This window comes from Eschrichtius robustus, chromosome 15, assembly GCF_028021215.1.
Source record: "Eschrichtius robustus isolate mEscRob2 chromosome 15, mEscRob2.pri, whole genome shotgun sequence".
Lineage (NCBI taxonomy): Eukaryota > Metazoa > Chordata > Mammalia > Artiodactyla > Eschrichtiidae > Eschrichtius > Eschrichtius robustus.
The window spans coordinates 60448784-60464909 of NC_090838.1; the positions used below are offsets into that span (position 1 = coordinate 60448784).

The 16126-nt window shown below is 36.2% G+C and overlaps 1 protein-coding gene across 8 annotated transcripts in view; it reads right to left on the reverse strand.

The window, feature by feature from the left end:
• Positions 1 to 3097: 3097 nt before the first annotated feature.
• TIA1 (TIA1 cytotoxic granule associated RNA binding protein) overlaps positions 3098 to 16126 on the reverse strand; it is a 29448-nt gene continuing 16419 nt past the window's right edge. For 2 of the 8 annotated variants that reach the window (XM_068564079.1, XM_068564077.1), the window contains 7 exons: positions 15573 to 15648; positions 9689 to 9797; positions 9206 to 9301; positions 9016 to 9100; positions 8424 to 8547; positions 6709 to 6851; positions 3098 to 5791 (listed from right to left, as the gene is read on the reverse strand). In XM_068564079.1, coding sequence (XP_068420180.1) covers positions 5665 to 5791; positions 6709 to 6851; positions 8424 to 8547; positions 9016 to 9100; positions 9206 to 9301; positions 9689 to 9797; positions 15573 to 15648 — 760 coding nt within the window. In that variant the 3' untranslated portion in view covers positions 3098 to 5664. Of the gene's footprint in view, positions 5834 to 6708; positions 6855 to 8423; positions 8548 to 9015; positions 9101 to 9205; positions 9302 to 9688; positions 9798 to 15572; positions 15649 to 16126 lie in introns of those variants that run through there. The other 6 variants (XM_068564078.1, XM_068564076.1, XM_068564075.1 and 3 more) reach the window with 4 other exon arrangements.

Sequence of the window (16126 nt, forward strand, 5' to 3'; positions counted from 1 at the left end):
GACTCCCACAAACAGTATCTTAAGTGAAACTAGGGATGCAAAGAAAACTTATACATTCCACATTGAGTGGAAGTGTGGTACTGGATGGGAGGCCAACTGAGTGCCATGGGGGAAGGACAGGGAGTGAGGAGGGGGCTGGTGGTGGCAGATCTCAGAAATCACTCGCAAATATTCACTCTGAGAAGAGAGCCAAACCCTGAGTGGAGCCTGCTGTGGGGAGGACTGAACAAGCATATGAGTGTGGGAGAGGCAGGGAGGGAAGGTGTGTGAAGTGCCTAAGGGGTGCAGAGGTGATGTCTTTCAGAAAGCAAGTCAGGGGATCTCCTTGAAGACAGGAGTTAGGTCCCTTAATGTAGCAGATGAAGGAACCAAGGGAGCTCAGAGCTGGCACAGAACTTCTGAACAAGATCACATCCCAGAGAAGACCCATGGCTACACTTTTAAGGAGGCAATTCATTGTAGCCACAGAGGGAGGTGAGAAACTTCGACAAGGTCTTTCCCCTTCATCCTCCTGCTGGTACTTGGTCTAGGAAAAACCAACTGTTTCAAATATGAACAAATAGAAATAAGCACAGCATTTGTACCAAGATACTGTAATTAAAAATAAGACAGCAAAACTTACCTAGAGTTTCCCTGGAGAAGACTCACAGGAAAAATGTTCCCACAAAGCAGTTGAAAATAATATAGACATTCCAATATGAATTTTAAAACTCTAATGAAGTAAGTACAGCTAAGAAAAACAAGAATTCAGGGAAGAGACATCCCTGAAGTCAAACAAAAATTGGTGGAATTTAGAAAACAGAAAAAAAATTTATTTTCAGAAATGAAGATTACATTAAAAGGAACACAAGTGAGTCTGGATACCACAGGAAGCATATTAAGGAACGGAGATTAGAAATGAAAAAAGCAAACAAAAAGATAAAAATAATTAAGAACAAATGATAGAAACCGATGTCAGGCAGAGGAAATCCAACACACAATTGGAATTGCCAAAGAAAACCAAAGCAGTGGAATAGTATTGATACAAATATTTGTGAATACAATTCAGGAAAACATGAAATATTACCTTGATGCATGTACTTGGCTCAGGGAATGTTTCCTTTCTTATAGAATGCTTTCCCTGACAATTGTCTCTTTCCATTTGCCTGATTTTCTTCCAGTATTTAGTCTTTTCACATGCTCCATAGTTCCATAAAACATCTCACAACACACAGGCTGGCGTCTCAGATAACCTTAAGTCTAGCCCTCTGACCATCAGTCTGGATTGGCTGCCAGGTCGCTTCACAGCTGCAATCCTGGGACTTCCCGTTATCTCACTCGTGTTTGATCCTGTTTCTAGACGCTACATCATATTTTTTCTTTGATTTACTCTTATTTTGATGGAGTTTATCCAGTAACTGAGAATCAGTGAACAAGAAGAAAATCTTTTGAGAACTTGCATGTCTAAAAATGTCTTTATTCTATTGTCACCTAAGACATAATTCATTCAAACTTTTGAAGACAGCACCCCATTGATCCCTAGGTTCCAATGTTGCCATTGAGTATTTTCCTCGATCCTTTTTCTATCTGGTAAATTTTTGAATATTCTCTTTATAGGTCTGGCATCCTAAAATTTCATAATGGTATGGCTTCGTATGGGTCTTTTATATTTATTGTGCAAATTCAACATTAGCTTTTTTTTTAACCTTGAAACTCAAAATTTCATCAGGGAAATTTTCCTTTATTTAATAAATTCTACCCAATCCTCTATTTTCTGTTTTCTTCCTGGAACTCCTATTGATTTAATATTAAACCTCCTGAATTGATCCATATTTATTTTTCTCCCTATACTTTTGTCATAGAACATCTCATCTTTTAATATTCTCACTGAATTTATTCATATTCTAATTTCTTGTTGTGACATTTTATTAGTATCCTGTTCTAATTTCTTGAGTACAGTATCTTATTTGAGGATATGATAGTTCTTGAAGTTTTCTGATTCTTGAGAGTTGCTTTTATTTAGCTCTACCTTTTACAATCAAAGTTTTTCTCAATTTCTGGTGATCTTTGGCTGTCTTTATTTAGAAGTGAAGCACTAAAAACCTGTTTGGAAGGTTTGTGTACGTGGGCAGGGCTTACTGATTGGTACGCTCCACTGTAAGGGGACTCTTGGCCAGTTACTATTTGGAGGGGACCCTCAAATGTCAGCATCTGTCTTTTCACTCAAGAGTTGCTTAGTTTTTCCACAGTAGGAGCCTCCAAATCTTGCCTGGTGTGTTTAAGTGTGGCTGTTGGTTTTCTAGAGCTGAACACAAATAAGGAGCTAGGGATCTCATTTATCTAGTATATAAAACTGCTTAATAACTATTTTCTGCACAGCCTCTCACCTGAGCTTATTAACCCTGAGTCAGAAATCTACTTTTCCCTTTCTTCGGTGAATTACTATCAGAATAACTTCAGCCTTCAACTTTAGAGACCATAGCGTAAAGTCCTATTCAACTCAGAAACATTCACATACATTTTATCAAGGCTCTTAAATTAAAATTTGTTGTTTTAGAGGTATGTTCTTCAAGTTCTAAATAGTCAAAATGCAGTGACTGGAAAAAACGTAACAACCCCCTACAAAAAGATTTTGTTTTTAGAAATCATCACTCTTTCATTGAAAGGGTTTGTTCTTTATTTCCTACAAACACATTTTATTTTTCCAATTCAACTGTAACCTCAAGAGCACCCTGTAGCTCTTGGTAAACTTAACTCTCTTTGTGTATGCAAACTAGTCCTTATCAACCGCCTTCTCAAAAGTAATAGAACTCTAATACATACAAAAGGAAGCTGAGTAAGCACAGGGACAAAACAGGAGAAGAATAAAACTAGAATGTGAATCTCATTTTCAACAGGGAGAGAATATTAACAAGGAAAATGAGATCCTGATTTCATAGTGAGTTAAATCTACAGCAATTCTTTGTGGTATCAAACAGTAACCCAATGCAAACCATGGTTCTGAAATAAGATTAAAAAGAAATCTAACAAATACCTGAGTGAATATAACAATATGACTAGACCAAAAAGAAAAAAAAATCTCTCACACACAATAATCACTGCAAGAAGATCCCAAAGGTTATAGAAAACATAAAGGAACTTTAATATCCAAACAGTCAGGGCAAAGAATACTGGATTAATGACCCATTAAGTGTGAACCACTTTAGGTTCTTTACAGTACCAGATGTATTTTAAAGTAAAATCTGAATGCATATTGCAGAGAATGAATCCATTTAAAAAACTTTAATTTCCTTACCTGATACTAATACCAGTATGATTTTTAGACTGTAAATTTTTTAAATGATTTAACACTGAGAGTAAGATTTAAAGCAAAGTTAGCAATGTTCCTGAATTGCAAATTTGTTCAGTAGTAATAAGCCTTTGAGTAATGCTACTTTCTTCTCAAAAAGTAGTCAATGTACGTTTTAGAATTGTGCAATAAGAAAATATTGGCTAATAAAAAGTGTTATTTCTTGAGATAGTCAAGATGAAAGAAAAACTATACTTTTGCTTGGATTATTTATGCCCAAATAATTTACCCTGCAATCCACAGATGTATAGGACATAAAATACTTTTGAATAAGAGAAAAGTGAGGGTCCTAAAATAGGAACATAAACCAGAAGAATCTAAAAACAGCATCCTGTTATTTTATTTTTTGAGTATTTAAGCTGCTTTTGGTTGCATGCCCTGATCTGTAGAAGGTTAATTAACAAGGAAATAAAATTTCCAAGTGTTTAAAAAATTTACTCATCTTCCATAAAGCAACTTTTAATGTATCAACACTTAGAAAATACACAGTGACTTGATGAAACATCAGTACAACTGCATAGAATTGAGCTCCAGAGAATTATACATTTATGAGCTGTCTTTCCTGGGCTCTGGTTTACAGGAGTATTGGCTTAGAGACCAGCTTAGAGTCATCTGCTCCTACCTGGAGGATACAGGCCAGGAAACTCTTAGGATTCCATGGGCCTTTTCTGTTCCTAAATAAAACACCAGGAGCTCTCTGGTCTTAAAAACAACGAAGCATCCAAATATGTATACTGGGGACCCTTCCCCTTTGTGAGTCAAAGAAGAGGAGAGTTTGTGACTTTCGCTGAAAACAAAACAAAACAAAATCTCCCACAATTCTTCTAAGAGACTGAAATATACTAGAAATGTCAAAACTAGAACAATGCCATCAAAGATTAAACCTCTTAATGCTCGGAGCCACCCCAAAATAATAAAATTGGGAACTCCAGGAAAACAGGTACCAAAAGAATCAAAGTAATGATTGCACTGAGGATTCTCCTCTTTGAAGGCTGTTTAAGGAGGTAGGATTTCACGGTTTTTTGTTTGTTTATCTTTTGGCCTCTGAACATTTAAAAAATGCTTTGCCCGGCTGGTCATTCAGGCTAATTTTGGAGTTCACAAGAAACCCCAAGCCTGACATAAGGATATTCTACAGTTTCACAGCTATCATTTGTACATATTAAAATCAAGTTGATTTACTCTTTTTGAGTAAATATAACTAGAATATGGCAAATTAATATATTTCTTTACATACAACTTTGTGTCTCAAAGTTCTTGAAAAACAAGAGCAGATGACTTTGTATTCAAAGACTACCAAAGTGTGTATTTGATATTCACATGCAAACAAAACCTTATAAATCTCCTGTCAACTCTGCACGATGCCTTTAAGGAGGAAATGACATACAAAGTTTGCTAACTGTGCAAAATATTAAATTGCTAAAACATTTTACATAATGAAATGATACATGTAAATGTAGAAGTTGACACATGAAATTAACATGGGTTCATAAGAACTTATCACATTTCAGAGATTTTCTTTAGTAACAAGTTTTTGTTTTTATATTTCCTGGTACACAGCAAAGTTTATCACAGAAGATAAAAACCCTTTTAAACAAATTCAACAGGGAATTCTTGAGGCACCTTCTCATATAAAACACAAGATGAATGCAATTATCAATCCATCTGAGAAAAGTTTTCAATCTAAAGATCATTTTTTTCCATTTAAGTATACTTTATAGAACTTTAATAAGGCAAGACAAATTTGTGAAAAAAATGTAGATACAAAAATGATGTAAACTAATAACTTATATTTAAAAACCCCAAAGGGAAAACAGTGGAGATGGGACAGCTCAAACAATGCCTATTTCAAAAAAACCTAAAATAGAATTGTGCATAAGCTGAAGATTACAAAGAACTTCTAGACTCTGCACAGTTTTGGTTTTCCTTTTTTCTTTTTTTTTTTTACATCTTTATATTACATGTTTTAAATCATATCAGGAATGCAAACTAGAACTGCACACTACTTCAGTGGAAAAAAGTTCAACATTGTGCAATTTTCTGCCTCAATTTTAAAAAAGTGGCAGCAATCCCTGCATTTGTATTTGAAACAAGGATTTGAGAAACTTTATCAAAAAAGGTAATGAAGGCAAAAATTGGCAGACATCCAGCATATTGTTTCTTTTTAAAACAATGCGGATGGTTAAGTAATTTCATGATTAAAAAATGAATCTTTTAAATAAATACATTGTATCTGACATTTGCACTGACTGATTTGATAAATCTTTAAGTAAACAACGGCTTTACTACACTCCCTGTAGCCTTAAGCCACTGGCTTTAGATTCTGGAGTCCTTTTTCACTGGGTTTCATACCCTGCGACTCGATACCCTGCAGGCTGATTAGGCATCATGCTGCCATTCTGTCCTGGAGGCGGCTGCACTCCATAATTTGGTCCCATCCACGGTGCAGAAGACTGTGTCTGACTGGTGGAGAACGTGAAAGAAGCAGAGGGGAGGGGAAATCCACTGGTTAAAATAAAATGTAATGCCAAGAATAAATAACACATACGTGGGAAATATCCTTTTTCTTAAGCCCAAATATAAGAATAATTGTTATGCCAGAGAAAGCAAAGGCAAAAGGTTTTTTCTTTTAAAAACAAGCATCCTTGTAGCTTTAATTTGTACAGTTTAATTCTGTTAGTTTAATTATAGCTAAGAAAATATCCTTTATCTATAAACATTTATTCCCTTGAACTCAGAAAAACTCATCTCTAATCTCAGAAAACTGTCCATCGGGGGTTTGACATATGTTGAACAAGCCACTACCTGAAGGAAACATGATCATTTGGTATGGTACGGACTTGCATTTATATTACTCAAAGAAGAAATTAAGATAATTATTAGTATATGTAAGCTTATAAATTTTTTCAACATTACAAGATTCTTTTTAATAAAAATGGCAAAGTGTTTTAATTTCCAGTTTGTGTTTCAGAAATTTAAGTAAAATTGTAATTCAGGATGTATAAAGAAGCTTTCATATAACAATGTATGAATAAACCCTCTTGCACAAAAAAAAAGCATAATGAATAAAGCAACTAGGATCAAAATAACTGTACCAATAAGCCTAGCAACTATTAAGTTCTTATTTCCTTACTTAAATATTTGTTGATTCATTGCCAAGCATTACCAAAATTCTCATAACGCTGGTTATAAATCAAGACAACACATTTCTAGGCAAAATTTTAAAGATATACACTTAAAACTATAAAGTAAAAACCTAAGTCTTTCAAAGGCTATGCTTTAGAAAGAAGGCACATTACCTACTAATTACTTAAAATCTCTTCCCAAGTTCTTGACATTTTCAAAGGCTCATAATAAAGGAAAAGAACAAGTATGCTTACTTAAATCCCTGCTGGTTCCATGGCTGGCCATACATTCCATATGCAGGTACTTGCCAACCATTAGGCATATATTGGCCAATTTGTTGTGCATTCCCATACCACTGGCCCCACTGGCCATAAGCTTGTGGATATCCAATTTGATTCTGCTATTAAGTAAAATTGTAACAGATAATTTAATATTATTTAAAGTTATAGGTGCACATACAGTCCTAATATACCACAAATACATAGCTGTAACACATAGGGCCATCATTACAATTAAAACTCAAGGATAGGGCTTCCCTGGTGGCGCAGTGGTTGAGAATCCGCCTGCCAATGCAGGGGACACAGGCTCGATCCCTGGTCTGGGAAGATCCCACATGCTGCAGAGCAACTAAGCCCCGGGCGCTACAACTACTGAGCCCGTGTGCTGCAACTACTGAAGCCTGTGTGCCTAGAGCCCATGCTCTGCAACAAGAGAAGCCACCGCAATGAGAAGCCCGCGCACCTCCACAAAGGGTAGCCCCCACTTGCGGCAACTAGAGAAACCCCGTGCGCAGCAACAAAGACCCAACACAACCAAAAATAAATAAATAAAATAAATAAATTTATATATATATTAAAAAAAAAACCACTAAAGGACAAAGAAAAGTTTATAAAGTCACGGCTAATAAAAAAAAAAGTGAGGTTATACTGCTTTAACTCTACAATGATGCTCTAAATGGCATGCTCTTTGTAAGGCAGTAGGTTAGGGTTAGGGTTATTAAACTCAGGATAATGTTTAGGTGTTTTGTAAATTATCCATATGACTGTTTCCTTTAGCTAGGGAAGATAGGGAAGATAAAGACTATTTATTCCTATATTCAGTTTACTAAGGAAATTATATAGTTTAGGATTTTCTTACTCCTATCTTGATGCTCCATTTCCTCATAGAAATGTTTGTGGGATCAAGTTTGAACCACTAGAACTGCCTGGAAAAACAAAGGCAGCAAAATCTGGAAGAAAATGCCAAGGTCCTAAATATATTCATAGCTTTTGTTTCAGCTGAATCAAACATGCTTGTGAGGACTTCCCTGGTGGCGCAGTGGTTACGAATCCGCCTGCCAATGCCGGGGACACGGGTTCAAGCTCTGGTCCGGGATGATCCCACATGCCCCGGAGCAACTAAGCCCATGTGCCACAACTAGTGAGCTTGCGCTCTAGAGCCTGTGAGCCACAACTACTGAGCCCATGTGCCACAACTACTGAAGTCCCCGTGCCTAGAGCCCATGCTCTGCAACAAGAGAAGCCACCACAGTGAGAAGCCCGTGCATGCAACGAAGAGTAGCCTCCACTCGCCGCAACTAGAGAAAGCCCACGCGCAGCAACAAGGACCCAATGCAGCCAAAAATGGGTAAATAAATAAATAAATAAACAAACAAATAAATAAATAAAACATGCTTGTGAGTTCTCCAAATAGTATGTGAATAAATCTACTAAGTATTAGAAAAAATTTAATACCCTGTTAAGTTTGTTGCAGCATTTTAAAATCCACTGTGTGAGCACGAGTCAATTGAGGTGGTCACATTCATCATGTCACCCCTGCATCCATGAACCACTACTCTGGAACTATAATACATGAAGAGCCCTTATATGCTATCATTTTAGCTAGAAGCATTAACGACGATTATCAACAATTTCATTTAAAAATACCTATTAGCCCAGCAATTACTCTGCAAAGTCAAGAACCTTCTCACCTGTTGCACGGGATTTATCATATCAAGAGTTTCTTTGCCCCAGTAGCATTTCACAACATGGCCTTCAATGGTAGTTCCATTAACAGAAACAATTGCATGTGCTGCACTTTCATGGGAATTGAACCTATTGAAAATAATATTAAGAATTACCAATATAAATTGTTTAGTATACATATAGCTGATTCACTTTGTTATACAGCAGAAACTAACACAACATTGTAAAGCAATTATACTCCAATAAAGATGTTAAAAATAAATAAATAGTTTAAAGTGCTTATGAATAAAACCTATTTTTAAAAATCAAACTGAGCCTGAAGTATAACAGGAAGTTAATATAAAAGAATCAATAAAATGGAATATTTTCATTTTTTTTTCCCCGTCAAAGATCTTATAGTTCTGGGGAAACTTCTTTTAATAGAATGTTTTATTTGCCTTGTGTTGGAAGGAGGGAGCTATTAAAAAAGTGGCAAATATGATAAACACTAGAGAAATTTCTATTTCTTTATAACCAAAGTAAATTTTAAAGAAAACCAGTAAGTTAAATGTTCAAAAATGATCTGGGGGGAAATGTTTTTTTAAAAACCACCCCTACCGAACAAAAGAATATCCTTTATCTGGAAAGACTCGAATTTCCATTATTTGTCCAAATGGCGAAAAAGTCTGACGCATTAGTTGTTCTGTTAGACAAAAAACAAAAACAACCTGCATTAAAATCCTACAAATACCAAGGCTTTTAGTTTAAAAATTAATCTCAAGATGCCACATAGGTAAAGCCCCCATACCTGTTAGCCCAGAAGTGACACCTCCACAATATACAGTACAGTTGCTTGGACTAGACTGATTTACGACCTCATCATATGATAGCTGTTTGGTGTTTGCTGGGGAGGAAAAATTTAATATTTTTAATTCATTAAATAAAATGTTCAGAAAGAGTAAAGCAACATTAACTACACTACTGTAATGGTAATATTTACCTTGATCAAAATGCTTATTTAATACATATTACATTTGATTGAGGATTAAACCTCCCCCAAGAATGTCTAAAAATTACTCAATATCCTCTATTTAATAGGAGACTTGACATTAGAGATATAATTTATTATTTATAATTACAAAAATGAAAACTAAGTACATTTTTGAACAGTAGTCTTGATTTGCTTCTCATCTATTTCTGCAATAAGTCTCCGGGAACAGCTCTAACATTTAAAATCTAGTGTATTTTCCTCCAAAATTCCACATTTCCTTTTCTTCTCCAATTCACCTACACTCATATGTACTCTTTGGAGCTGGAGGCTTTCGGGTTGCCCAGTTAGTTCTGATTTGTCTTCCACCAAGCCACTGGCCACCCATCTGTTGAATGGCGTTTTCAGCATCCTGTTCCACACAACATTAGAAATGACAAAGAAGCCACCATTAGTTGACGTTAAACAATTGTTAGCAATAGAGAAAACTCATGGTTGCTTTTCACAAATGTTTTTTGAATGAAATGCTTTGTGAAATACACAATATATGACAGCTTTCCTAAAACACAATGGTGCTTTTAAACTGTCTTTCTTTTACTTGGATATCAGACTTTAGGAATGTTAATCACCTGAAAGACTCGAGCCCAAAAGCCCTTATGAGGTAGCCATTGTAAAGTTCATGGAACAACCCATACTATTATGGATGAAAATTGCACTTTATACAATCCAACATGCTTTTAATGACAGTGTTTGGTTTCTCATTCATCTTACAAGTAAATACTGAACAGCTATCATGTTCTAGACAGCAGGTTAAGTGCTAGGGAAACGTTGGTCAATGAGGTAGACATGGTCTCTGCTGCCATAGAACTTACATTCTTTGGCGGGGGACAAATAAAGTACTTACAGATTGTGGTAAATGCCATGACAGAAACAAAAGGTTGAGAGAGAGAATATCCCATGCTGAGATACAGGCATGGGAATCTACTTTAGAGCAGCATGATTAGGGAAGGTCTCTGAAATGACATTTAAGCTGAAGTAGACAGGAAGAGGAGCTAGAAAAGTCAAAACACCAGGGTGTTCCTGGTAGAGGGAAAAGCACTGCAAGGTGTGTTAAGGCAGGAAAGTATTTGGTACGCATCTTAAAGAAGCATGCGAAAGATGACTAGTTTTACTGGAATCTAGTGTGCAAAAAAGGAAAAGTGCCAGAGGAAAAAACTGATTATTTTAAGAAAGATTATCATGATTCGATTTATGTTTTAAGAAGGCCATTCTTATGTTTTAAGAAGGAGAACAGTTTGGGGAGATAGTAAAAGGAAAAAGACACTTTATGAGACTAATGCAATATCCAGATTAAAAAAAAAGTCGGTGACCAGGACTAATGCAGTAGCAGTGGATGTAATCTAAAGGAAGAGTCAAGAGAACTGGTGGGGAGGGATGTGCACAGTTAAGTCAAAGGGGAGGAATCAAAGATAATTCCTAGGTTTTGCCTGGGCAGTAGGCAGGATAGTGCTAGCATTAATGGAAATGAGAAGCCTGGGAGGGAGGAGGGCAACAAGTTTGAGGAAGAAACAAAGACGATTTAAGACACATTAAGTTTGAGATATCTGTAAGACATCCAAATGAAGACCATTTGTTAGTAAGTGTGAAGTAAACGGAGCTGGAGATACAAGATTCAGAGTCATGAAGAAAGACTAGAGAGAAAAGAAAGCATCCTGGGATAGAGTCCTGAAAAACAGCAAAATCTGAAATCTGGGTAAAGGAGAGATCACTAGCTAAGGTGACTAAGAAGGAATAGCCAGTGATGAAGGACGAAACCCTCAAAAATCTGTCAGAGTCAAGCAAGCAGAAGTCAAGAGGTGAACTTGAAAAGGGTAGTGCTGGTATAGAGTAAGAACAAAAGCCACCTTAAGAGTAGACTGAAAGGGACTTCCCTGATGGCGCAGTGGTTAAGAATCTGCCTGCCAATGCAGAGGACATGGGTTTGAGCCCTGGTCCGGGAAGATCCCATGTGCCACGGAGCAACTAAGCCCGTGCGCCGCACCTACTGAGGCTGCGCTCTAGAGCCTGCACACCTAGAGCCCGCAAGCCACAACTACTGAGCCCGCGCACCTACAGCCCATGCTGTGCAACAAGAGAAGCCACCGCAATGAAAAGCCCGCGCACTGCAACGAAGAGTAGCCCCTGCTCGCTGCAACTGGAGAAAGCCTGCACACAGCAACAAAGACCCAACGCAGCCAAAAATAAATAAATATACAAAAAAATAAATAAACTTATTAAAAAAAAGAGTAGAGTGAAAAGTAGATGGGATTCAGCTTTGGTTTGCATATGTCAAATGTCAGCTTAAACCAGCACAAAAGAACAGGCAAACTAAAAGCTGTTCTTGAGACACAAAAAGGAAATGCATATTCTTAAAAAAGAAACAAATATTGCTTACCACACTAACAAGTCTGAACTCCATACAATGTTTAATTACTGTTGTGGGTTGAACTGTGTCCCTTAAATTTATATGAAGTTCTATCTACCCTGCCCCATAACTGTGAATGTGACCTTATTTGGAAATAGGGTCTTTGCAGATGTATTAGTTAAGATGAGGTCAATACAAATTAGGGTGGGCCCTTTAAGAAGGGCCGTTGTAAGAAGAGGAGAAGCTAACGTGGACACACACAGAGGGAAGAAGGCCATGTAAAGACCAAGGCAGAGACTGGAGTGATGCAGCTACAAGCCAAGGATACCAAGACTGCCAGTCACTGCCAGAAACTAAGAAGACGGAAAGAAGGATTCTTCCACAGTCTTCTGATGGAACATGGCCATGATGACAACTTGATTTTGGACTTCTATCCTCCAGAACTTTGAAAGAATACATTTTTGTTGTTTTAAGTCATTCAGCTACTTTGATACAGCAGCCCTAGAAAACAAATACAATTACCTGCTCACAGGAGAGGGAAATTTTTTTCTGTGGGGTGTATGTGTATCGTGAGTGGGAGACAAAGAAGTGGAAGAATATGCAAACAACTCTTTTGAGAAGTTGGATTCTGAATTATTAAGAGAAATGGGGATATAGATAAGGAAGGGATATGGGGTTAAGTTTATTAAGAGACACCAGAACATGTTTTTTGGTTGATGGGAATGATTCAGTGAAGAGGGAAAGACTGATGACACAGGACAAAAGAACAAGCAGAGCATATATTATACAATTCCATTTATAAAAAACGTTTGGAACAGGGAAATCTATATAGACAGAAGGCAGATTTAATAGTTGCTCAAGGCTGAGGGGAGAGGGTGTAGAAGAAAAAAGCTAGTGACTGCTAATGAGTACGTAGTTTCTTTTCAGGGTCATGAAAATATTCTAAAATTGTGGTGATAGCTGCATAACTTTGTGAATATTCTAAAAACCAATGAGTCATATACCTTAAATGAGTGGATTTTATGGTATGTGAATTATATCTCAATAAAGCTTTAGTCGGGAAAAAACCCAGAATAACCACGTGATCAAAGTCCTTAAAAAGGACGGAGTGGTGGGACCCCAATCATAAGTGATTTGGTCTTTTACAGGACCTTTCCTCCACTGTAATAGGAGGAAGAGGGAGAAGGTGAGTGCATTTAATGTAGGTTTGGTGGTTGAAAGCTCAGGGAATTCCTGTATGATAGCTTCTATTTTCTCAGCTGAAGCTCAGGGTGGTGATGGAGAAAAGAGTGAGGAATATCCGAGGAGAAATGAGGGGGCATGAAATAGTTATCAAAGAACAGGAAATCAAATTTGCTAGAGAAATATAGGTTTGCAAAGACAGTAACATGTACTCATCTAATGTGTGACCATTAAATTAGAAGCAAAACCATTGACTCAGTTTTTCTCTAGCAATACTCAATTACTTCAGAGTAGGCAGAGAGGCTATGTTCAACCAGTACTGGAGTTTGCCTAGCACACACAACACAGGAAGAGGCAAGGGAGCCAGGGGTAATTTCAGTCAGCGCTGTGGCACTGAGAATGCCTACCAATCACATATCCCAAATGTACAGAAATTGAAATAGAAATTTGGGAAGATCACATTAAATCACTTACTCAAAGTTACACCTATCATATGATGATTGTCAGGATTACAATCCATCTCTGGCTCACTCCAGAGGCCACACACAGACATCGTTTGCTATCTGACTTTCATACTAAATATGCATTAAATAGTGACTTTGATACAGCAGGGGTATATATTCCATAATCTCAAATGGAAAAAATGAGCTCTTAGTCAACCCAAAGCCCTCAACCTATTTCCCCAAGTAGCACAAGACACTAATATCCTATTTATCAATCCTTTAAGGAACTCATATTAATTGTGGCTATCAATCCATTGTATGAGGTATTTTTCTACCTTTCCTAAATATTATGCTGTGATTAACAGTAAAGCTTTGAGAACCAGCTACATTCTCATAGTTTTTATTTTCTTATCTCATCTTATACTTGGTAGATGGGACACATACATGACGGAGCTTTTACCCCTTCACCTCTCAATATGCTTTACCATGTGCAACTTTTCTTCTAATATACAGATTTTTCCTGACCTCTTAGGCTAACCTACTTCTTAGAAGACATTTTCACTTCATGAGAGGAAGATGATAGCTATACATTTAAACAATGTGATTGCAAGATATGATGTTACTGTGCAAACAGCGGACATACCATTACAGTGCATTCTACCCTCTTTTGCCTTAACTTACAAGCCATGTAAACATTTTTAGGGCAGATTTTTTTATTTGAAAAGTAAATTTGGGGCAAAATGGTTGCAAGCTGGCTGCTATAGCAAGTATCTGGATAGTAAGAGTTCATAGGGAGGAATAACCAAACAGTTTCAATGTAAGCAGACACAGGAACTAGAAAAAAACAAGACAATTTGACACTATTTGGCATAACTGCGAACGGGTGTATTTTTAAAAGACTCAGAATGATGCTCATAAATTTGACCTGAAGTCATCAAGAAATGATATCTATTTCAAATACTCCATTTACTAAAGTAAGAAAATCCTTTCTAAAATACATTTTATATTATCAAAAATTTTAATGGCTCACTCTAAAGTACTCTTACACAGAAAGTACAATATTTTTATAGTAATTGTTGGCAAACAACAGTCGTAACATAGAGGCAATACAATAAAATCTAAGGTTAATGAAACCTTAGTGTATACTCCAAGATTAGTGCATTAAATTCTCCTACCATCCATCCCTATATTTTTAGAAATGTGATATCTCTGCATTTAATTGTTTGGAACCTTGAGTTATCACACTAAAAAAATTATTTATTTGAATTTGTAAATATTTATAAGGTTCAAACTTCAAACAGTACAATACAGATAGAAGCCTCCTGCCCTGCTGCCCATCTGCCTAACTCTCATTACCTACCCTCCAAACAGGAAACCCTACCAGTTTCTTGTTATCCCTGAAGGGGGAAAAGAAATCACACACACACACACACACACACACACACTCCCTTCTTTTTTACACAAAAGAGCTTTTTCACCTGACAATATACCATGGAAATCTTTCCATAACCAGTACTTACAGAGCTTCCTCATTCATTTTCTTTTTTGTAAACAACAGCACAGTATTATATTGTATGGAGAGCACACCAAAGATTTTATCCAGCCGTCACACTACATATGAGCCTTTTCCTTCTTTATACCCTCCTTTCACCTCTCATTTGACAAAATGCGCTATCCTTCCTTTTCTCTGCAAAACCCAGAAATTTCAAGTCCATGCAAATTCATGTTCAGTAATGTTTACTGAATGAAGGAAATAATGAGACATTTTCAAATACATTAACATACAATTTTAAGAAAGGTTCCCACCCACTGGAACATTTTATTAGCTACTTTTGAATTACCATGGGAATATGAAACAGGGACGTAATGAATTAAATATATAAATGAGATAGTCAATATCTAACTTTGGCTGATGATTTAAACACCTCTACTTTCTATATTCTGAAAACATTTTATCAGTAGTTTGCATGCATCGGGTGCTAAATAAATGCTGACTAAATGACCAAACAGGAGGAAAGAGATATCCTCTAGTAAGGGTATTAATTATCAGTGAAATGAACAAATGGCAGATGAGGAAAATGATTAACAATCGAAACAAAATGAATATTTTTATCCTTTACTCTTAAAGCACTACACATGCACTTTTTATTTAGCTCACCCATTTGTTGAAAAAGGAGACAAAGCCATATCCCTTAGACTTTCCTGTTGCCATGTCTTTTACCACTCGGGCATCTCTGAAATCAGAAACAATCGGAAGTTTAGGTTTGCAAACTCTCCTCTGGATATCAAGTGAGAATTTCATACACAACTCATTTTCATGTTTCATCTTCATTAAAACGAACCTTTAATGTAAATTCACCTTTTATTCTATAAAATTTATCATGTATTAGCAAATGAGGCTTAATTTTATAAACATGCAAATCAATAACTTCTTAAATAGACATGTATACATTGTACAGAAACTGCCTCCCACTTCAAAAAATTTTTTAAATTTTAAATATTAAGCATGGTAAAAGCAGCTATTCACATGAATTTTACTTAACTTATAGGGTTCACAGGCACACTAAATGAATGGCTTTCTTTAACCATGCAATTTATAATTTGCTATTTGATACTATATACTTACTACCTAATCATTAAAAAATTAAAATAGAAAACTGGAAACTAAAAGAATGAAAAAGTTGTATATTCCCTAAATTAATTAAATTTTTT